This window comes from Lampetra fluviatilis, chromosome 6, assembly GCF_964198595.1.
Source record: "Lampetra fluviatilis chromosome 6, kcLamFluv1.1, whole genome shotgun sequence".
NCBI classification, from domain to species: Eukaryota; Metazoa; Chordata; class Hyperoartia; order Petromyzontiformes; family Petromyzontidae; genus Lampetra; species Lampetra fluviatilis.
Genome location: NC_136280.1, coordinates 14,279,544 through 14,294,647, shown reverse-complemented (window position 1 = coordinate 14,294,647; position 15,104 = coordinate 14,279,544). Strand labels below are relative to the sequence as shown.

Genomic DNA, 15,104 nt, shown 5'->3' with positions numbered 1-15,104 from the left:
TTAACAAAGTGCCTCCTACTCCTAGTGTCTCTGAGTCAGTCACTACACAGGTATGAGACATTTCACCAGTGGACCAACTTCCCCCATCAAAGAGGCACTGCCCACTACTCATTATTGGCACAGACACCAACTGCTAATTACAAAGAGTGGATATGGATTGACAATTAGAGGCAAACAAAATACTTGTTTAGGTGACGTGTCCTTTGTGCACACAGCAGCTCAAGGATTGTGGGAAAAAGCATGTTGAAAAGTAAAAAAGAAATTGCAATATTACTATTTTTATTATTTATCCAGGAAAATCGTAGGACTTTTTCAGGAGGTTCCTGCAATGGGTTTTAATTTTAAGATGTTTTCAGCCAAGTGTTTTTATACGCGTGGTAGGAAACCGGAGAAAACCCACTTATGAAAGGTGGCAGCACTAGCCCCATATAGATGGAAACAAATGATTAGTCCACTTGCTGCACTGCCTTCTCCTGGAGAGCCAGGGCATGTGGTACCTCGATGCCCACGGGAATGAAGTTTCACAAGTTTGTGTGATCCACAAACCCTCACAGTGCGGAATTACAGGCATGAATAGCCACCACCGCAGATGTGTTTTAGTATTGTACCGCATGATGTAACTATGTATGTTATATGTTGAACTTCTCTTGCTAAATATGTAGCAAATCGTGCTGATCGTACATGGCCAAATAATAAGTCATTCCCCCAACGTTGGGAGCTTCTTCAGGAATAACCCAAAACACCAGTTGAGGTGGTTCGGGCACCTTGTAAGAATGTAAGGATGGCCCCAAATAGACTCCCGCTGGAACTCTACCGGGAATGTCCCACTGGGCGGAGACCCCGAAGCTAGCCCAGGACACGCTGGCAGGACTATGTCGCTCGGCTAGCCTGGGAACGCCTGGAAATTCCCCAGAAAGAGCTGGAGTCTGTCGCCAGTGAAAGGGAGGTCTGGACCGCCCCACTCAACATGCTGCCACTGCGATCCTCAACCAGGACAAGCGGACTGAGAAACGAGCAAACACCTGAGACCTACACAGCCCAACCTACGCAGTGGAAATAAATGTGGAAGGTGTTCACGTTCACGATTTAATCGTTTTGCGGATAATGGGCATTCGAGATAAAACTATACAAATAGGATGAAGCATAACCCTTGAAAGCTCAACAGTTATTCTCAAAGGTTCCCCCCACAGAAGGAACACAAATGAAGCCACCGTACGTCGCACAAACCCCTTTTCTTTACTCAACGCAATCCATAAATATCACGTGAAAAACATTAGGTTTTAACAAGCACTTGGCATATTCTTAAAAAAAATTACGTTTCTGAACAAAATGTGAAAAAGTATAGAACAAAACATTTGGTAATACGCGTATAACAATGCTTCTGAAAATAGTTTAGCCAATTGATGCAAACACCATATTTTATATCTCGAGCTCCATAACATTGTTCTCATATTGTTTTTCAACAGAGTAAATGTCATTTAAATAACTATACCGTCACACACTTAAAAAATGCTTACATTATTTAGTAATGTGCAGCATGTTTTGACTTATTTTTATCATCATAAAAAATGACCGTCGTAAATGTTCAATACATTTTACTCAAGACATGTTGAACCTATACATTTCATACGGTGTATCAATGTGCCAACAAAAGTATCTTTATGGGGGGGGGGAAGTGTTTGGAAAATAGCGATGTGATGTTACACACGTGAAGAGAAAAGCGTCTGAGAAATGGCATCCACCAAGGAGATGAAGCAGTGAAATCAGTTCGGGTACAGGTGTTAGGTGGATTATTACATCACAGGTTGATAAGAGGTGGTGGTGGTGGCTTGGGGAGGTCTTCATCCAGCACTACATTGACCGTGGCTATGAAGAAGATAGTCTGATTTTCTCATCAGGCTTATTAAGAGTTTTGCCTGCCGAACACCGACTAGACAGCCACCCTTCAGTCTACAAATTCTGGCACGTTATTGTTTAGTTGCCATCTGTGTCACAGTCAAATCAAAAGATGTGTAATGTGGCTACATTTTACTTCATAATTGTAAATAATTAATCTATGTTTCGATCGTAAATTCATTGGGGTTACATGTATTTACTTGGTACGTTAAATGGTTAGAAACAGTCAAATCAATGACAATGGAAATCATACACAACCATCATTTGCTAGTTCATTATAACTAATTTTAATGTTTTCTCAACAAAGCTTCAGTGACACATTCAAAAGCGTACAGAGCATATTGGTTGCTGCCCTGGTATAACGGTTTGCTCACTGGACTTGCAACCCAGAGGTCGCTGGCTCGATCTCCCATCCAAGAACTATCCAGGCTTAATCCCACTTAACTTCCGAGGTATGACACATTCCGGGCGAGTTGGTCATACAAGGGAGTCCACACCAGTGCCATGAAACCACAATCACATGGTTCCCCCAAAACGGACTGTAATTCATTGACAGCGCAACGGGGGATGTAATTCCTGCGTGCATGACAATAATGTGCACAACGTGAATCAGATGCATCACCTCATGATTCATGCTTCATGGCTGACCGCCTGTTCTAGAGGTTAAAATGCTCAATTCATGATACTCCAGACTTGTGATCTCACGGGTAACTTCATAAGCTTGAACAAAGTGATCTATTATTAGTTTCAATATTCCAATGCAAAGTGTCACTCAATAGATATGAACGTTCAAAGCCACTTTAAAAACTTAAAAACGGACTCAAGAGCTACACTTCTGAAACATTGGACAGAAGCCACTTTCTCAAGACGTACAGAAACCATCTTGGGTTATCTGGGTAGGTGGCACTGCGGCAAGAACGAAACTCAATCGGAAGGTCACGGAGGTCATATTACAGTCAACAATCAGCCCATCATTTATCTGGGGGCTGATAAAATGAGTATCACTTTGCGGGAAGTCAATGTCAACAGTGGTTAATCCTTGGGCGACTCGATTTCCACCACTGACTCTAGCTCGAACAAGAAAGGGACTCTCTCCTCAAGACACTTTGCAATGCACTGGTTTCACGTGTGGCGTATTAGGAGAAAAGGGGGCACACAATACATTGGCTTTCTCAGGCTGAGTGCAGATTGTGCTGAGAGCAGGAATGGGTTAATACAATTCATTAATCATTGAGCCTATGCTTCTCATGGAAAAGTATCCTGTCATATTGGCCCAAAGTTGAGTTTTTTCAAACGTCAGTGCAGCATTTAAGTACTGTAAGGGACAAAACAAAAACTAGACATTAAATTAAAAACATTTGAATAAATCATTTCCCACACCAGACTCTGAAGCAGTCGCCATAATTTTGGTTTCTATTTCAGAACAAATCATTGGACCCTTTAGCATGTATTTCCCTTTGCAATGCTAACGACTAAGTACTACATATACCTACTATAGGTCAGGGGGGAAATAATCATGTATACATATTTATAACCGCTACAATATTCCAACAAAGACAACAAAAATAGTCAGACTGGGAAGTCTAAAAAAAAGACAAGCAGTATAATCCACAGGTGAAATCTGGCCATCATTATATGCAAAAATATATGTATGTAAATGTACACACACACACATATGCATACATGATCCACATACATAGAAACACCATGTATATGCAAGATATCCTAGTATGGACTAACGTCTGCATACAACTGGATCAAATATTCTTTGCGTATATTTTTAAATAATTAAAAAGTAATTCATGTTTCTATCATGCTAATAGGCATATAACAAATAATATTAACAGTACATACACATGACTTGCCAGTTAATGTTGCAGCCAGTAAGTCGCACACTATCGCACAGTAATGTACCACAGATGATGCCAGATGAAACCGGGTGACACAAACCAAGCCAGTGGTCAATGATTATAGGGGAGGCAGTGTGCACACCTCAGATATAAAGGCCGCTGGGCAATGCGGGCTGTAGTAAACTTGGTCCTAGACAGGTCTCTGATGTGTATTGTGCATAAAATCAATTCGCATTCATTAACGACAATTGGAAGAGCTACGGTCTCTGACAGCATCATAGAGGGAGTTCTAATGGGTGGGGGAATTTACCCATGGAGTAAATCAAAACATATACAACTCATCTTGCATGGTAAGCTATTTGCCATCGGTGATATTTATGGATGACAACTGAATTGCGCGCTGTGTCAGGATCACGAGTTAGGTGAATGCATAAAATGTTTAATGTCCTGCATTTCTTCTCACCGCACAGTGGAAAGTTCATAGGGTCACCAAGTATAGCTGACCTATCCAGAATTTACAGCGGTGTTGGTTAAACGCAGTAGGGATCACCCACAAATGTCTCGGTCGGTGATTGGAGCATTGCATAAAATGCCAACGTATTTCTCATGATTCTGGGCGGAGGTGGCATGGATTAGCTTTCTAAAATATATACTGTTAAATATTTCCAAAGCGCTTTGAATATTAATTGCTATTAACAGTTAATTGACGAAAATGCGGTGTTCCTGGTTGGCTAACGCAACACAGCTGTATGCACCGATGTGAGGAAATGTGCAGGGTTCTTACAGCCCGACATACGGGTGTCCGCGGTGCTGCTGCATTAACATCAATGCCTGTTGTAAACATTTTTTGAGAAAAATTACCCAAAATTGTCTTTCCTTCTGAAATACAGTCATTTTGGGCACTCGGCTCCTCATATCTTTGTCAAAGGTGATTGTTGTGGGGACTCCTTTTGGTGACATGTATAACAAACGACGTAAAAATAATTTAAAATCGTTCGCGCCCTAAAAGTCACCCTCCCCGTCGATGGTCACGGGGACCTGAGCATTCCTGTAGGCATCCGAGGCGTTTTGGGAAGCTGCCCGTTCGAGCCGCCGCCTGGAGAGGGCCGCTCTCGTGCGCAAGGGCGGGTCGTCCCTGTGAGTGGGGTCCTGCTTGCGACACAAAGACAAAGTTCCCCCCCGTATAGACTTAACGGACTGTTGAGGGCTATACCCACAGAGCGCGGATCGTATCGCAGCAACATAACGTCATGAGACCACAACAACTCCAATCCTCAGATTCAGTCGCCACGGCGTCCCACGTCCAACCTAGAATCGATTACAACACTGCCCCCCCCCATAAAACTCCCATGTGGAATTTACCAACCTCATCTCGCATTACTAGCCCCTTCTCTTCATCATCCAACAAAAAAAGGCACAATGACATTACGATCCTCCGGGAAATGGACAATACGATGATTATCCTGCATCTTGTAAAGTATGATGTATCGTCGCAACCCTGGTGGGGCACCGTTTGCACCTGCGGGCTCGTGTCCTTGTTGGTGGAGTAGGAGCCCGTGGCGTTGTCGTGGGACGCTCGACGTAGGCTGGGCGGTACCGATGAGCTGCGGATGCGCACAATGCGCGTGTTGGTCACCTCGCAGTCCACCTGCATCATCGTCTCGTAGCCGGCCGGGCCAGCGTCCACCAGCGAGTCTGCGGGTAGCCCCCACAAAAACACGCACAAAGACAAAGACCCCCCCCCCACGTAGTCTTAAACAGGCTGTTGGGGCAAGTGCTGTTCGTGAGCACCTATGAATGCCGGCGCGGCACACGAGGGGGTGGGTGGCCAGCACCAAACGCGGTTGCCTCTGTCTCCCGAGCGGCGATGTTTACACACCGTATCAGGTACTAATTTGAGGCTGAGTCAACCTCGGGGAGGCCCAGGACCAGTTCAGATAATCGCCACGGGTGTTGGTCCTAAGCGGGAATTAAACTCGGGTCACCAGGTTCGTAGCGCAGCATGCTAACAGCTGCGCCACCGCTCCCCTCAACACACACATGACAAGCGGACACGGTTATTGCTTGTGTGGCATCCCAGAGGGTGAGGGGGGTTATCGTGGCGCAGTCTGTCAAAGAATTTGGCAGTATTCAAAAATTGGAAGCGCTCCTGATTTAAAAAAGTGTGGGATGGTAATCATCTCCATCGGCGGCCCTTAGCCCGTGGATAAAATTCCACATTCATATGGCTGAGGTTAAAATACTCCCAGCGAGGGGACGTGGAGCAATGAGATCAGTCCGTGAGCAGGAACTGCATTGATGATTGTATTACAGGATAACGAGAGATGCGATAGGCTGCAGAGGCCTTCATTCAGCAATGAGATATATCATGGCCAATCTTTGCATCGGATGACCATGACTGATGTTCTACAAAGTGGTACACATTTAATCAAATCTGGATTGACTGAAGTGACACCTGCTTGGGTGTCAACCCATCTCAGCTGGGTGAAAACAGGCTTTTAGATACGTGATTGACAGTGGTGAGGGCAGTGGTTATGATGTGTGTGTGTGTTGCATTCATGAATGTTTGTACCGTTGAGAGCCATGGCCGGCATGACCAAAGACATCTTGGGCCTCCGCGTCTTGTTATGGCTCATAGCAGGCAGCAGCAGATGATCCTTAGGAGTAAAAGCATCATCCTCCTTATAAATGTACATAAAGCAAGCCTTGTCGAGCAGCCTCGCATTATAATCCGCGCTCAGGGAGGTCACTCTACCCACCTCCCTCTGATGTTCTCATAGTCTGGCTTTCCCCTTGTTGTACGTCCACATCATTCACTGGCAAGGTCCCTCTGGGCTAACAGTGTCTAAAGTGGTACATGCGGCATAAATAAACACACTCACTTAAAGGTGCATGGTGATACACAAAGCAACGTCCGTGACTCATGATTCAACCAATTATTTGGTGATACTGCACGAGCACAATTAACAAAATAACTCGTTCGTCAACAACACTGTAGCCTTAAAAATGAAATATATAGTGAGCCACGTTTAAAGCAATTATGTGGCTTCATCATAGCACACAAATGTATGACTCATGAGATCATGAGACACCTGTGGAAGGGACAGACTGACCCAAGCCTTCAATTTGTTTAATGTAAATAATATGCAAATGAGGCAATTGTACAGTATCTACAAAGATCACAGTGTCTAATTCCACTGAACCGATACTCAAATAGTGTACATTAGATAAAGCCACTAAAGGGTGCATTTCATCACTTCAATCAGTTAAAAAACCTAGTAAATATAACCAGCTGAATGAATGGTTCCACTTACTAAGATTATGACTGCCATTTATTGACATGCAGACACACAGCATAAATGTTTGCCGTATCTGAAAAGTATTTCATTCAACCGCAGACAACGCCTACCCGTCACACTGCGAGAACCAAACACGCGTGCTATGGTATTCATGGAGGGAAATGCAGAGCAGGTTTGATAACCAGTTTGTCTTAACACAAAAATAGGCACCAACATTCCACAGTATCCATACTCTTTGGTTTTTTCGGTAAAGTCACGTAGGTAACAAAAAAATTTTAAATTAAATCACGACGTTTCGGAGGCAACACAAGCTTCCGTCTTCAAGTGATTTAATTTAATTTATTTTTTTTACTTACGTGACTTTACCGAAAAAAACAAAAAGTATGGACCCTTGCAGTCACGAAAACTTCAAATCTAGAATTCCACAATATCCTTTACTGAACAAAGTGAGAGCCCACCCAATAGCCGAATCCCTCTACCTAACTATACATTTATTGCCCTTTGGTTCTTTCGGGTAAAGTCACGTAGAAAGAAAATTAATTAAGTAATAGAGTACGACGCTTCAATTGCAACACAAGCAACCGTCATCAGGTAGAACTAATTTTGAGAGAGAGACAAAACACAGACACGGAGACACACAGACAGACACACAAGCAGAGAGAGACAACACAGAGACACACAAAGAGAGACACATAACATAGACACACAGAGAGACACACAAGCAGAGAGACACACACAGAGACACACAGACAGACACACAGTTCTACCTGATGACGGTTGCTTGTGTTGCAATCGAAACGTCGTACTCTATTATATTATTTATTTTATTTCTATGTGATTTTACCGAAAGAACCAAAGAGTAATTCCTGCAGTCACGAAAGCTTCAAATCAAGTTTATACATTTATTTTACAATTCAGTTCGTGAATAAAGAACAAGTTCGTCTTGGAACATGACAATAACACACATTGAACTACACCTGCTACTTTTACGGGGTCAATGGTTATTACAAATGAATGCTGGTCTACTCGGCTACCATAATTTATGCTCTATATTTTTGATGCTATCTCATGTCAATAATAACACTTAAAATGAAAGTGTATATCTCTGAAGAAACTTTACTTGCAAGAAAATCCGATTAAGTAAAGGCAAGGCAAAGATACAGTCCTGCAACTGCTTGTTCACACCACATCACGCTCTCGAGAAACCCCCTCTAAGCGGGTATTTGGCCTACTTCTCCACACTGGTCAGATGTTTTAAAAGAGATGGGAATACCGCCTCTTGTTTGAAGTGCCGCGCCCTGGGAGACTGAACAGCAACATTTGTATTCATAAAGTAAAAGAACAAAGCAATGCTCACCCGGCTAAAGGACACAACGTAGAAGGTGTCATCTTGTCTGTCAATCGCCTCCAGGAAGTCTATGTATCCCTGCGCCGGGCCTCCATACAGCTGAAGCTGATTGGAGGGCATTGCCCTGTTTCCACAGACACACACAAAACATGACTCTAACGTGCACCAAGAGACCACGTTATATTCCCGATGCCATCAATGCCTCCCTCCCTGCTACCATTGACGAAGATGAATACCGACGCAGCGGCGTGTGTGTTCATGCGTATGTGCACGTCACATGTTCCGCATTGGCCAAATAAGCGCCCACACCCAGTGCAGTTGTTGTGCATGAGGGTGTAACTGTCATTTTATATAGATTATCAGAAATCTGATCTTATCACAGAGAGTAAAGTGTGACTAATCTTACGTTAAAGCTATGGGTAAAAAAGTTAACATTCTCCTATAAAAAATAACAAAACTCGTTACTAATTTTTTTCATGTGATTATAATGAAAAGCTTAACTGTCACCGAGTGGAATTATTTGCAGTTTGGGGTTTGTGAGGGTCTGATGCGCGAGAAGGGTGGACACGAGATCAAGAGCATTCCTCTCGTATATTTAAACTAACACACGAACAGGAACCAAGAACACCGTGAGATCACTTAACACAAGGTCTAACTATGCTAGACAGCCCATCAACAACTCCGGGTTTGCATGCTCCGCACAAAAGGCCGGGAAAGACACAACCTCCTTGGAAGCTTCAATTCTTGGAGCACTGTCTTCTGTTACCAGAACGCAGTTGTTATGACAGCTGTATTGGCAGGAGTGGAATGGGTCTCTGGGTCATCCCGAAAACGAGCAGGAAGTCCGATGGACCTCTCCCCGTCAATCGGGGAATCACTCTTCAGCCTGACGACTCCTGATAACGCCCTCGCAGCAGTTCACCACCTCTAAAACACCTCCTCTTCAGCCCCTCATTGGCTTATGCTCCACATAGCATGGCTGTAACAGTTCCCTTGTACTTTGTAAAAATATAATATAGAAATACACCCACCTGGTGGCGTCAGGGTGAGGTATGGACAGGATTCGCCCAATGGATGACCGCTTGGTGGTGAATTTCTGCAGGAGACAGAGGCAAGACTCTCAACAGGAAGATCGTCCACGCCACTTGCGCCAAATCAAGCACGTAATTGCAGAGTCGTCTGGCCGTTCAAGAGTGAGGGCTTGTCAACATGAACGACATTCGTTCCTGCGCTCAACGTAGGGTGGTGATTATGCATACGTTTGGAAAGTATCCCTATTATTTGTCCAATATAGTTCTATCCAAGATCAGATAAGATACACTCATGGTCATAGCATGCAGTTTGACAACGATGAGACCTAGTTTGTCTACATGTGTAGTGGTGATACGCGCTGGGTGTATATGTCGTGTGCCAGCGCGTAAGTACGGGTGTGTGTGTGGTGACGCGCGCTGACGGGGAGGAGCAGGCGTCAGTGCGCGGGTGGGGGTAGTGCTGCTGATTGGCTGTGTGCCGGTGACGCGCCCAGAGGGAGTGATCGGGTAGCAGCGCGGTGTGATTGGTCGGAGAGTGGAAACACGCGCTGAGCGGAACCGGATCGTGGGGATAGCGCGTGGGGATTGGGTAACGGAGGAGCGGTGCCGACGTTGAGGTCCGCATCCGCTCCGTCTCCCGGGAAGAAGGGGTATATAAGGTGATGCACAGAGGAGCAAGGGGCAGAAGTGGAACCATCTAAGAATGAAGACGAAGGTGTAGAGATAGGGCCCGGAGAGGAGAGTAATGGAGAGTAGAAGAGAGTAAGGTATAGTGTGTAGCCAGCGAGAGAGAAAGGTCTACACGAGAGAGTAAGGTATAGTGTGTAGCCAGCGAGAGAGAAAGGTCTACACGAGAGAGTAAGGTATAGTGTGTAGCCAGCGAGAGAGAAAGGTCTACACGAGCTGAGTAATGTATAGTGTGTAGCCAGCGAGATAGAACGGTCTACACGAGCTGAGTAATGTGTAGTGTGTAGCCAGCGAGATAGAACGGTCTACACGAGCTGAGTAATGTGTAGTGTGTAGCCAGCGAGATAGAACGGTCTACACGAGCTGAGTAATGTGTAGTGTGTAGCCAGCGAGAGAGAACGGTCTGCACGAGCCGAGTATGCATACGGTGTAGCCAGCGAGAGAGAACGGTCTGCACGAGCCGAGTATGCATACGGTGTAGCCAGCGAGAGAGAACGGTCTGCACGAGCCGAGTATGCATACGGTGTAGCCAGCGAGAGAGAACGGTCTGCACGAGCCGAGTATGCATACGGTGTAGCCAGCGAGAGAGAGGCAAAGTCTACACGAGGCGAGAGAGGAGAGTGTAGCACAGGCGCAGAGTCTACACGAGGCGAGAGAGGAGTGTAGCCGAGGCGCGGAGTCTACACGAGGCACAGAGAGCCGGCAGCACAGAATCCTGAGTCAAGAGAAGTGCGGTGTGAAGAAGAGAGGCCACGCGTTGTATTGTTACAAGTCAAGATTTAATAAAAGAAGTGTGTTCCCGTCAAGGAGTTTCCTGCCGTCATTTTCCAATACTTCATCTGGCGTCAGAAGTGAAACGGGCTTCCAAGTATGGAGACGAGGAAGACCCGTAGGACCCACGGGATTGACCGCGAGGAAGACCTGGACGACTCGGAGCCGCTGGTGGCGGGGGGTGAGGAAGAGGACTTGCCCACGCTGCAGGGTCCGTCGACGGCGCCGGCCGAGCGACCGGGGACAGACGCCGGGCTTCGTGAGGCGCACTCCCGACTGGCGGAGCTGCTGCTCGCCGCCGCGTCCATCTTGGCGGAGATCAGCTCGTCGGGAGGAGCGGGGACGGTGGGGGACATTTTACAAGGTCGCCCCGCAGATTCCCGCCAAAACGAATGGGGGATTCCCGCCATTGCGCCTGGGCCTACTTTTGGCGGGAACGGCGAGCGCCACGTGGTGGTGGGTCCCCAAGCGCGCGCATCGACGTCATCAGCGCGCGAGGGGGTCCGCCATCTTACGTCTGCTGCTGGAGCCGCCATCTTAGACACCGACGGACAGGCGGAGAGGAACCACGAGGCGGATGACTTCATTTTTCAGCAGCGCCTGCCCACGTTGTCAGCCTTCAAGGCGGAAGGCGGAGACTGGGGCCAATTTCAGCGAAGGTTTTTGGCGCATCAAGAGATGTCAGCGTGGTCCGATGCTACGGCGCTGCGGGCATTGCCCGCCATGCTGGACGACGACCGAGAGCCCAAGTCATCTCTACAATCCCCGGCAAGTCGCGGCACCTCACACGCTCGGCCTGTTTATTCGGCACACAGGGGACGCCGCGTTGCGGCGGAGGAGGGCCGGTTAAGGTTCGGGGATTCGGTTCGGCGAGGGGGGTTCGGCCGGGACCAGGGAGACATTGAATGGGCGGAATTGGGGCATAGAATTGTGGCTGCTTCGGCGGGTTCGTCCGTTGTTACGGGATCTATTGATGGGGTTGAGATTAGGGTGTTAGTGGACACGGGGGCATCGGCAACTATTATATCGGACCTCATTTATAATATTCTTCCAGTCCAATGTCGTCCGCTGCTTCCAGTGGATGTGCCATTTTACGCCGCTAATGGGGGATCGTTGGGCATTATCGGTCAGGTTAGGGCGTCCATTTGCATTGGAGATATCAAATTATCGGGACCCGTTTTCGTTTCGTCTTCTTTGGCAGTTCCGTGTCTTTTGGGCACTGACTTTTTGGCTAAAATGCCCATTAAAATTCTTATCGATCAACGATGCATTGAACTGCCATCGGGTCGCCGGATTTCATTTTTGACGGGCCCTACTGACATTCGGACGGCGTGCGCTACGATACAAGCGGTGGCGACGCAGACAGTGCAAGTGCCCCCGGGTTCACAGATGTTGATTCCCCTCCGGTTGCGAAAACCATGGGTGAGGGAGGCTTCAGGACAGAGTATGCTTTTGGGTCCTTCTAACAAGGCTGTCGGGGGTCTTGATTTATCGGTGGCTCACACTTTGGTGCGGGCTGACAGGGACCCGTTTGTGATGGTTTTGAACGCGGGGTCGCGACCAGCTGTCATCCCGCAGGGCACCGTGCTGGCTCACGCGGCGCAGGTTCCTGGGGATGATGGGTTGGTTGCGCAGGTGGGCTCGAGCCCCGCGCGGAACGTTGAGCCAAGGGAAGACCTTGAGCGGGTCCATTCGTTATGTGCCGCCTCGGACGATTTGTCAGAGGCGCAGTTGGGTGCGCTGCGCGAGTTGCTCATTGAATTCTCTGATGTATTCAGTAAACATAAGTATGACATTGGGTGCACGGATTTGTTGCACCATCACATTGAAACGGGCGATGCGGCGCCGGTCAGGCTAAATCCCTTCCGACTGAGTCCCGTGGAGAAGGAACATGTTCAGTCGGCTGTTAACGATATGCTAGAAGCCGATATTATTTCACCCTCCTCTAGCCCGTGGGGAGCGCCTATTGTGCTGGTTAAGAAGCAGGACGGGTCCCTGCGATTCTGCGTTGATTTCCGTCGCCTGAATAAGATCTCTGTGGCTGACGCGTATCCGCTCCCCAGGATGGATGAGTCCCTCGATGCATTGTCTGGTGCGCGATATTTTTCGACTCTTGATTTGTTATCGGGGTTTTGGCAGTTGCCGCTCGACGAAGAGTCGAAACCTAAGACAGCATTTCGGACTCCAGGGGGGCTGTTCCAGTTTAACCGGTTACCCATGGGACTTCACTCCTCTCCAGCGACGTTTCAGCGACTTATGGAGCTGGTTTTGTCGGGCTTGCAGTGGGATACATGCTTGATTTATATGGACGATGTCATTGTTTTCAGTAAAACGTTTGAGGAACACCTCCGGCGATTGAGAGGGGTGTTCTTGCGAATGCGATCGGCTAAGTTGAAATTTAAACCGGCCAAATGTCACCTCCTTCGTAGGTCCGTTAGATACTTGGGTCACATTGTCGATTCTTCGGGGATCTCCACCGATCCCGCGAAGACGGATTGTGTCGGTTCGTGGCCGACACCTACGTCCGTTTCCGACGTGCGTAGTTTCATCGGGTTTGCTTCTTATTATCGGCGGTTCGTTGAGCACTTCGCCACTATTGCAAAACCCTTGCACGCTCTAACGGCGAAGGGAGTGAAGTTCAAATGGGGACCGGAGGAGGAGGCCGCGTTTCGCTCCCTCCGGGACGCCTTGGTGGGTGCCCCACCCTTGTGTTATCCCGATTTTGCCAGTCCCTTTTTGCTGGACACGGATGCTAGCAACACGGGCATTGGGGGGGTGCTATCCCAAGTCGTTGGGGGTGTCGAAAGAGTTGTCGCCTACGGTAGTAGGGTGTTGTCTCCGGCGGAGCAGCGCTACTGTGTCACCCGTCGCGAGCTGCTTGCCATTGTTTTTTTTGTGCAGCAGTTTAGGCCATATCTGTATGGTCGTCACTTTACAGTCCGAACGGACCACGCGGCGCTACAGTATTCATTGAGGGTCGCCCAGCCCTCGGGCCAGTTGTCGCGTTGGTTGGAAGTCCTCCAGGACTATCAGTTTACGACTACGTACCGTAAGGGGTTGCGACACACGAATGCCGATTGCTTGTCGCGGTTGTTGCCTTGTGATGAATGCGCGTGTTTGTCGGGATCGGCGCGCTGTAAACCGACGCTTGCGGGGGAGATGGGGGCACTGGCTGCGACAGCGGGCGCACCGAGTGGGGATGATTCCACTGCCTCTCAGGGTCGGGACTCGCTGCTCTCGCTGTCGCTCAGCGAATGGGGCCGCCTCCAGATGGCGGACAGCTCGCTGCTAGCATTGCGCCGCAAGGTTGGGGGTCCCGAGGGGGACCAGGAGCGTACCGGCTCCTATGTACTTGAGCGGGGCGTGTTATTGAAATGGGACAGTTTGTCCCGGCGGAACGCACTCGTGGTGCCTTCCGCTGTGAGGGGGAGGGTTGTCTTGGCGGCACACGAACGCCTCTTGCACTTGGGAGTTAACAAGACGCTTGCCCTGCTTCAGCGTGACTATTACTGGCCGGGAATGGGAAGTGATGTGGTGCATATTCTGAAGGGGTGCGTTGAGTGCGCCAGGCGTAAACCACCGGCCGGGGCAGCTAATCCACCGCTGCAATCTATTCAGGTCTCGCGTACCAACGAGCTCGTTGCACTCGATATTTTGGGGCCCTTCCCAGTCACGCCGAGAGGGAATAAATATTTGTTAGTGGGGGTCGAATACTTTACCCGATGGCCTATGGCGTGGCCTCTCGCTAACCAGTCGGCAGCGGCTGTGACGGATGCCTTCGTCCAGGGCTATGTCCTGGACAAGGGGGCTCCCGAACGCCTGCTGACCGACCAAGGTAAAAATTTTTCGAGTAAATTGTTGCAAGAGGTGTGCGATCTGTTGGGTACCAAGAAGGTGCGTACCTCCCCGTACCACCCGCAGACTGACGGGATGGTGGAGAGACTCCACAAAACCTTGACTTCCATGCTGTGCCAGCAGGTGTGCGAGGCACATGTAGATTGGGACCTGCAGGTCCCGGGAGTCCTTGCCGCGTATAGAATGGCCCCCCATGCAGCTACGGGGTTTTCCCCATTCTATTTGATGTACGGTCGGGAAGCTGACCCGCCAATAGAAACGCAACTTGGCCTGTCCGCTCCACGAACTAATTCTAATTTGGCAGAACATATTAAGTTTAATATTCATAAGCTGACAGAGGCGAGGGAGGCCGCACGGCTTAATTCGC

The 15,104-nt window shown here is 48.4% G+C and overlaps 1 protein-coding gene across 2 annotated transcripts in view; it reads right to left on the bottom strand.

Annotated features, from left to right (window-relative positions):
• Positions 1 to 2,167: 2,167 nt before the first annotated feature.
• Positions 2,168 to 15,104, bottom strand: part of ATF6B (activating transcription factor 6 beta) — a 40,032-nt gene continuing 27,095 nt past the window's right edge. For both annotated transcript variants that reach the window (XM_078857811.1, XM_078857813.1), the window contains exons 13-17: positions 9,425 to 9,489; positions 8,403 to 8,517; positions 6,319 to 6,403; positions 5,266 to 5,441; positions 2,168 to 4,895 (exon numbers count right to left, since the gene is read on the bottom strand). In XM_078857811.1, coding sequence (XP_078713937.1) covers positions 4,749 to 4,895; positions 5,266 to 5,441; positions 6,319 to 6,403; positions 8,403 to 8,517; positions 9,425 to 9,489 — 588 coding nt within the window. In that variant the 3' untranslated portion in view covers positions 2,168 to 4,748. The remainder of the gene's footprint in view (positions 4,896 to 5,265; positions 5,442 to 6,318; positions 6,404 to 8,402; positions 8,518 to 9,424; positions 9,490 to 15,104) is intronic.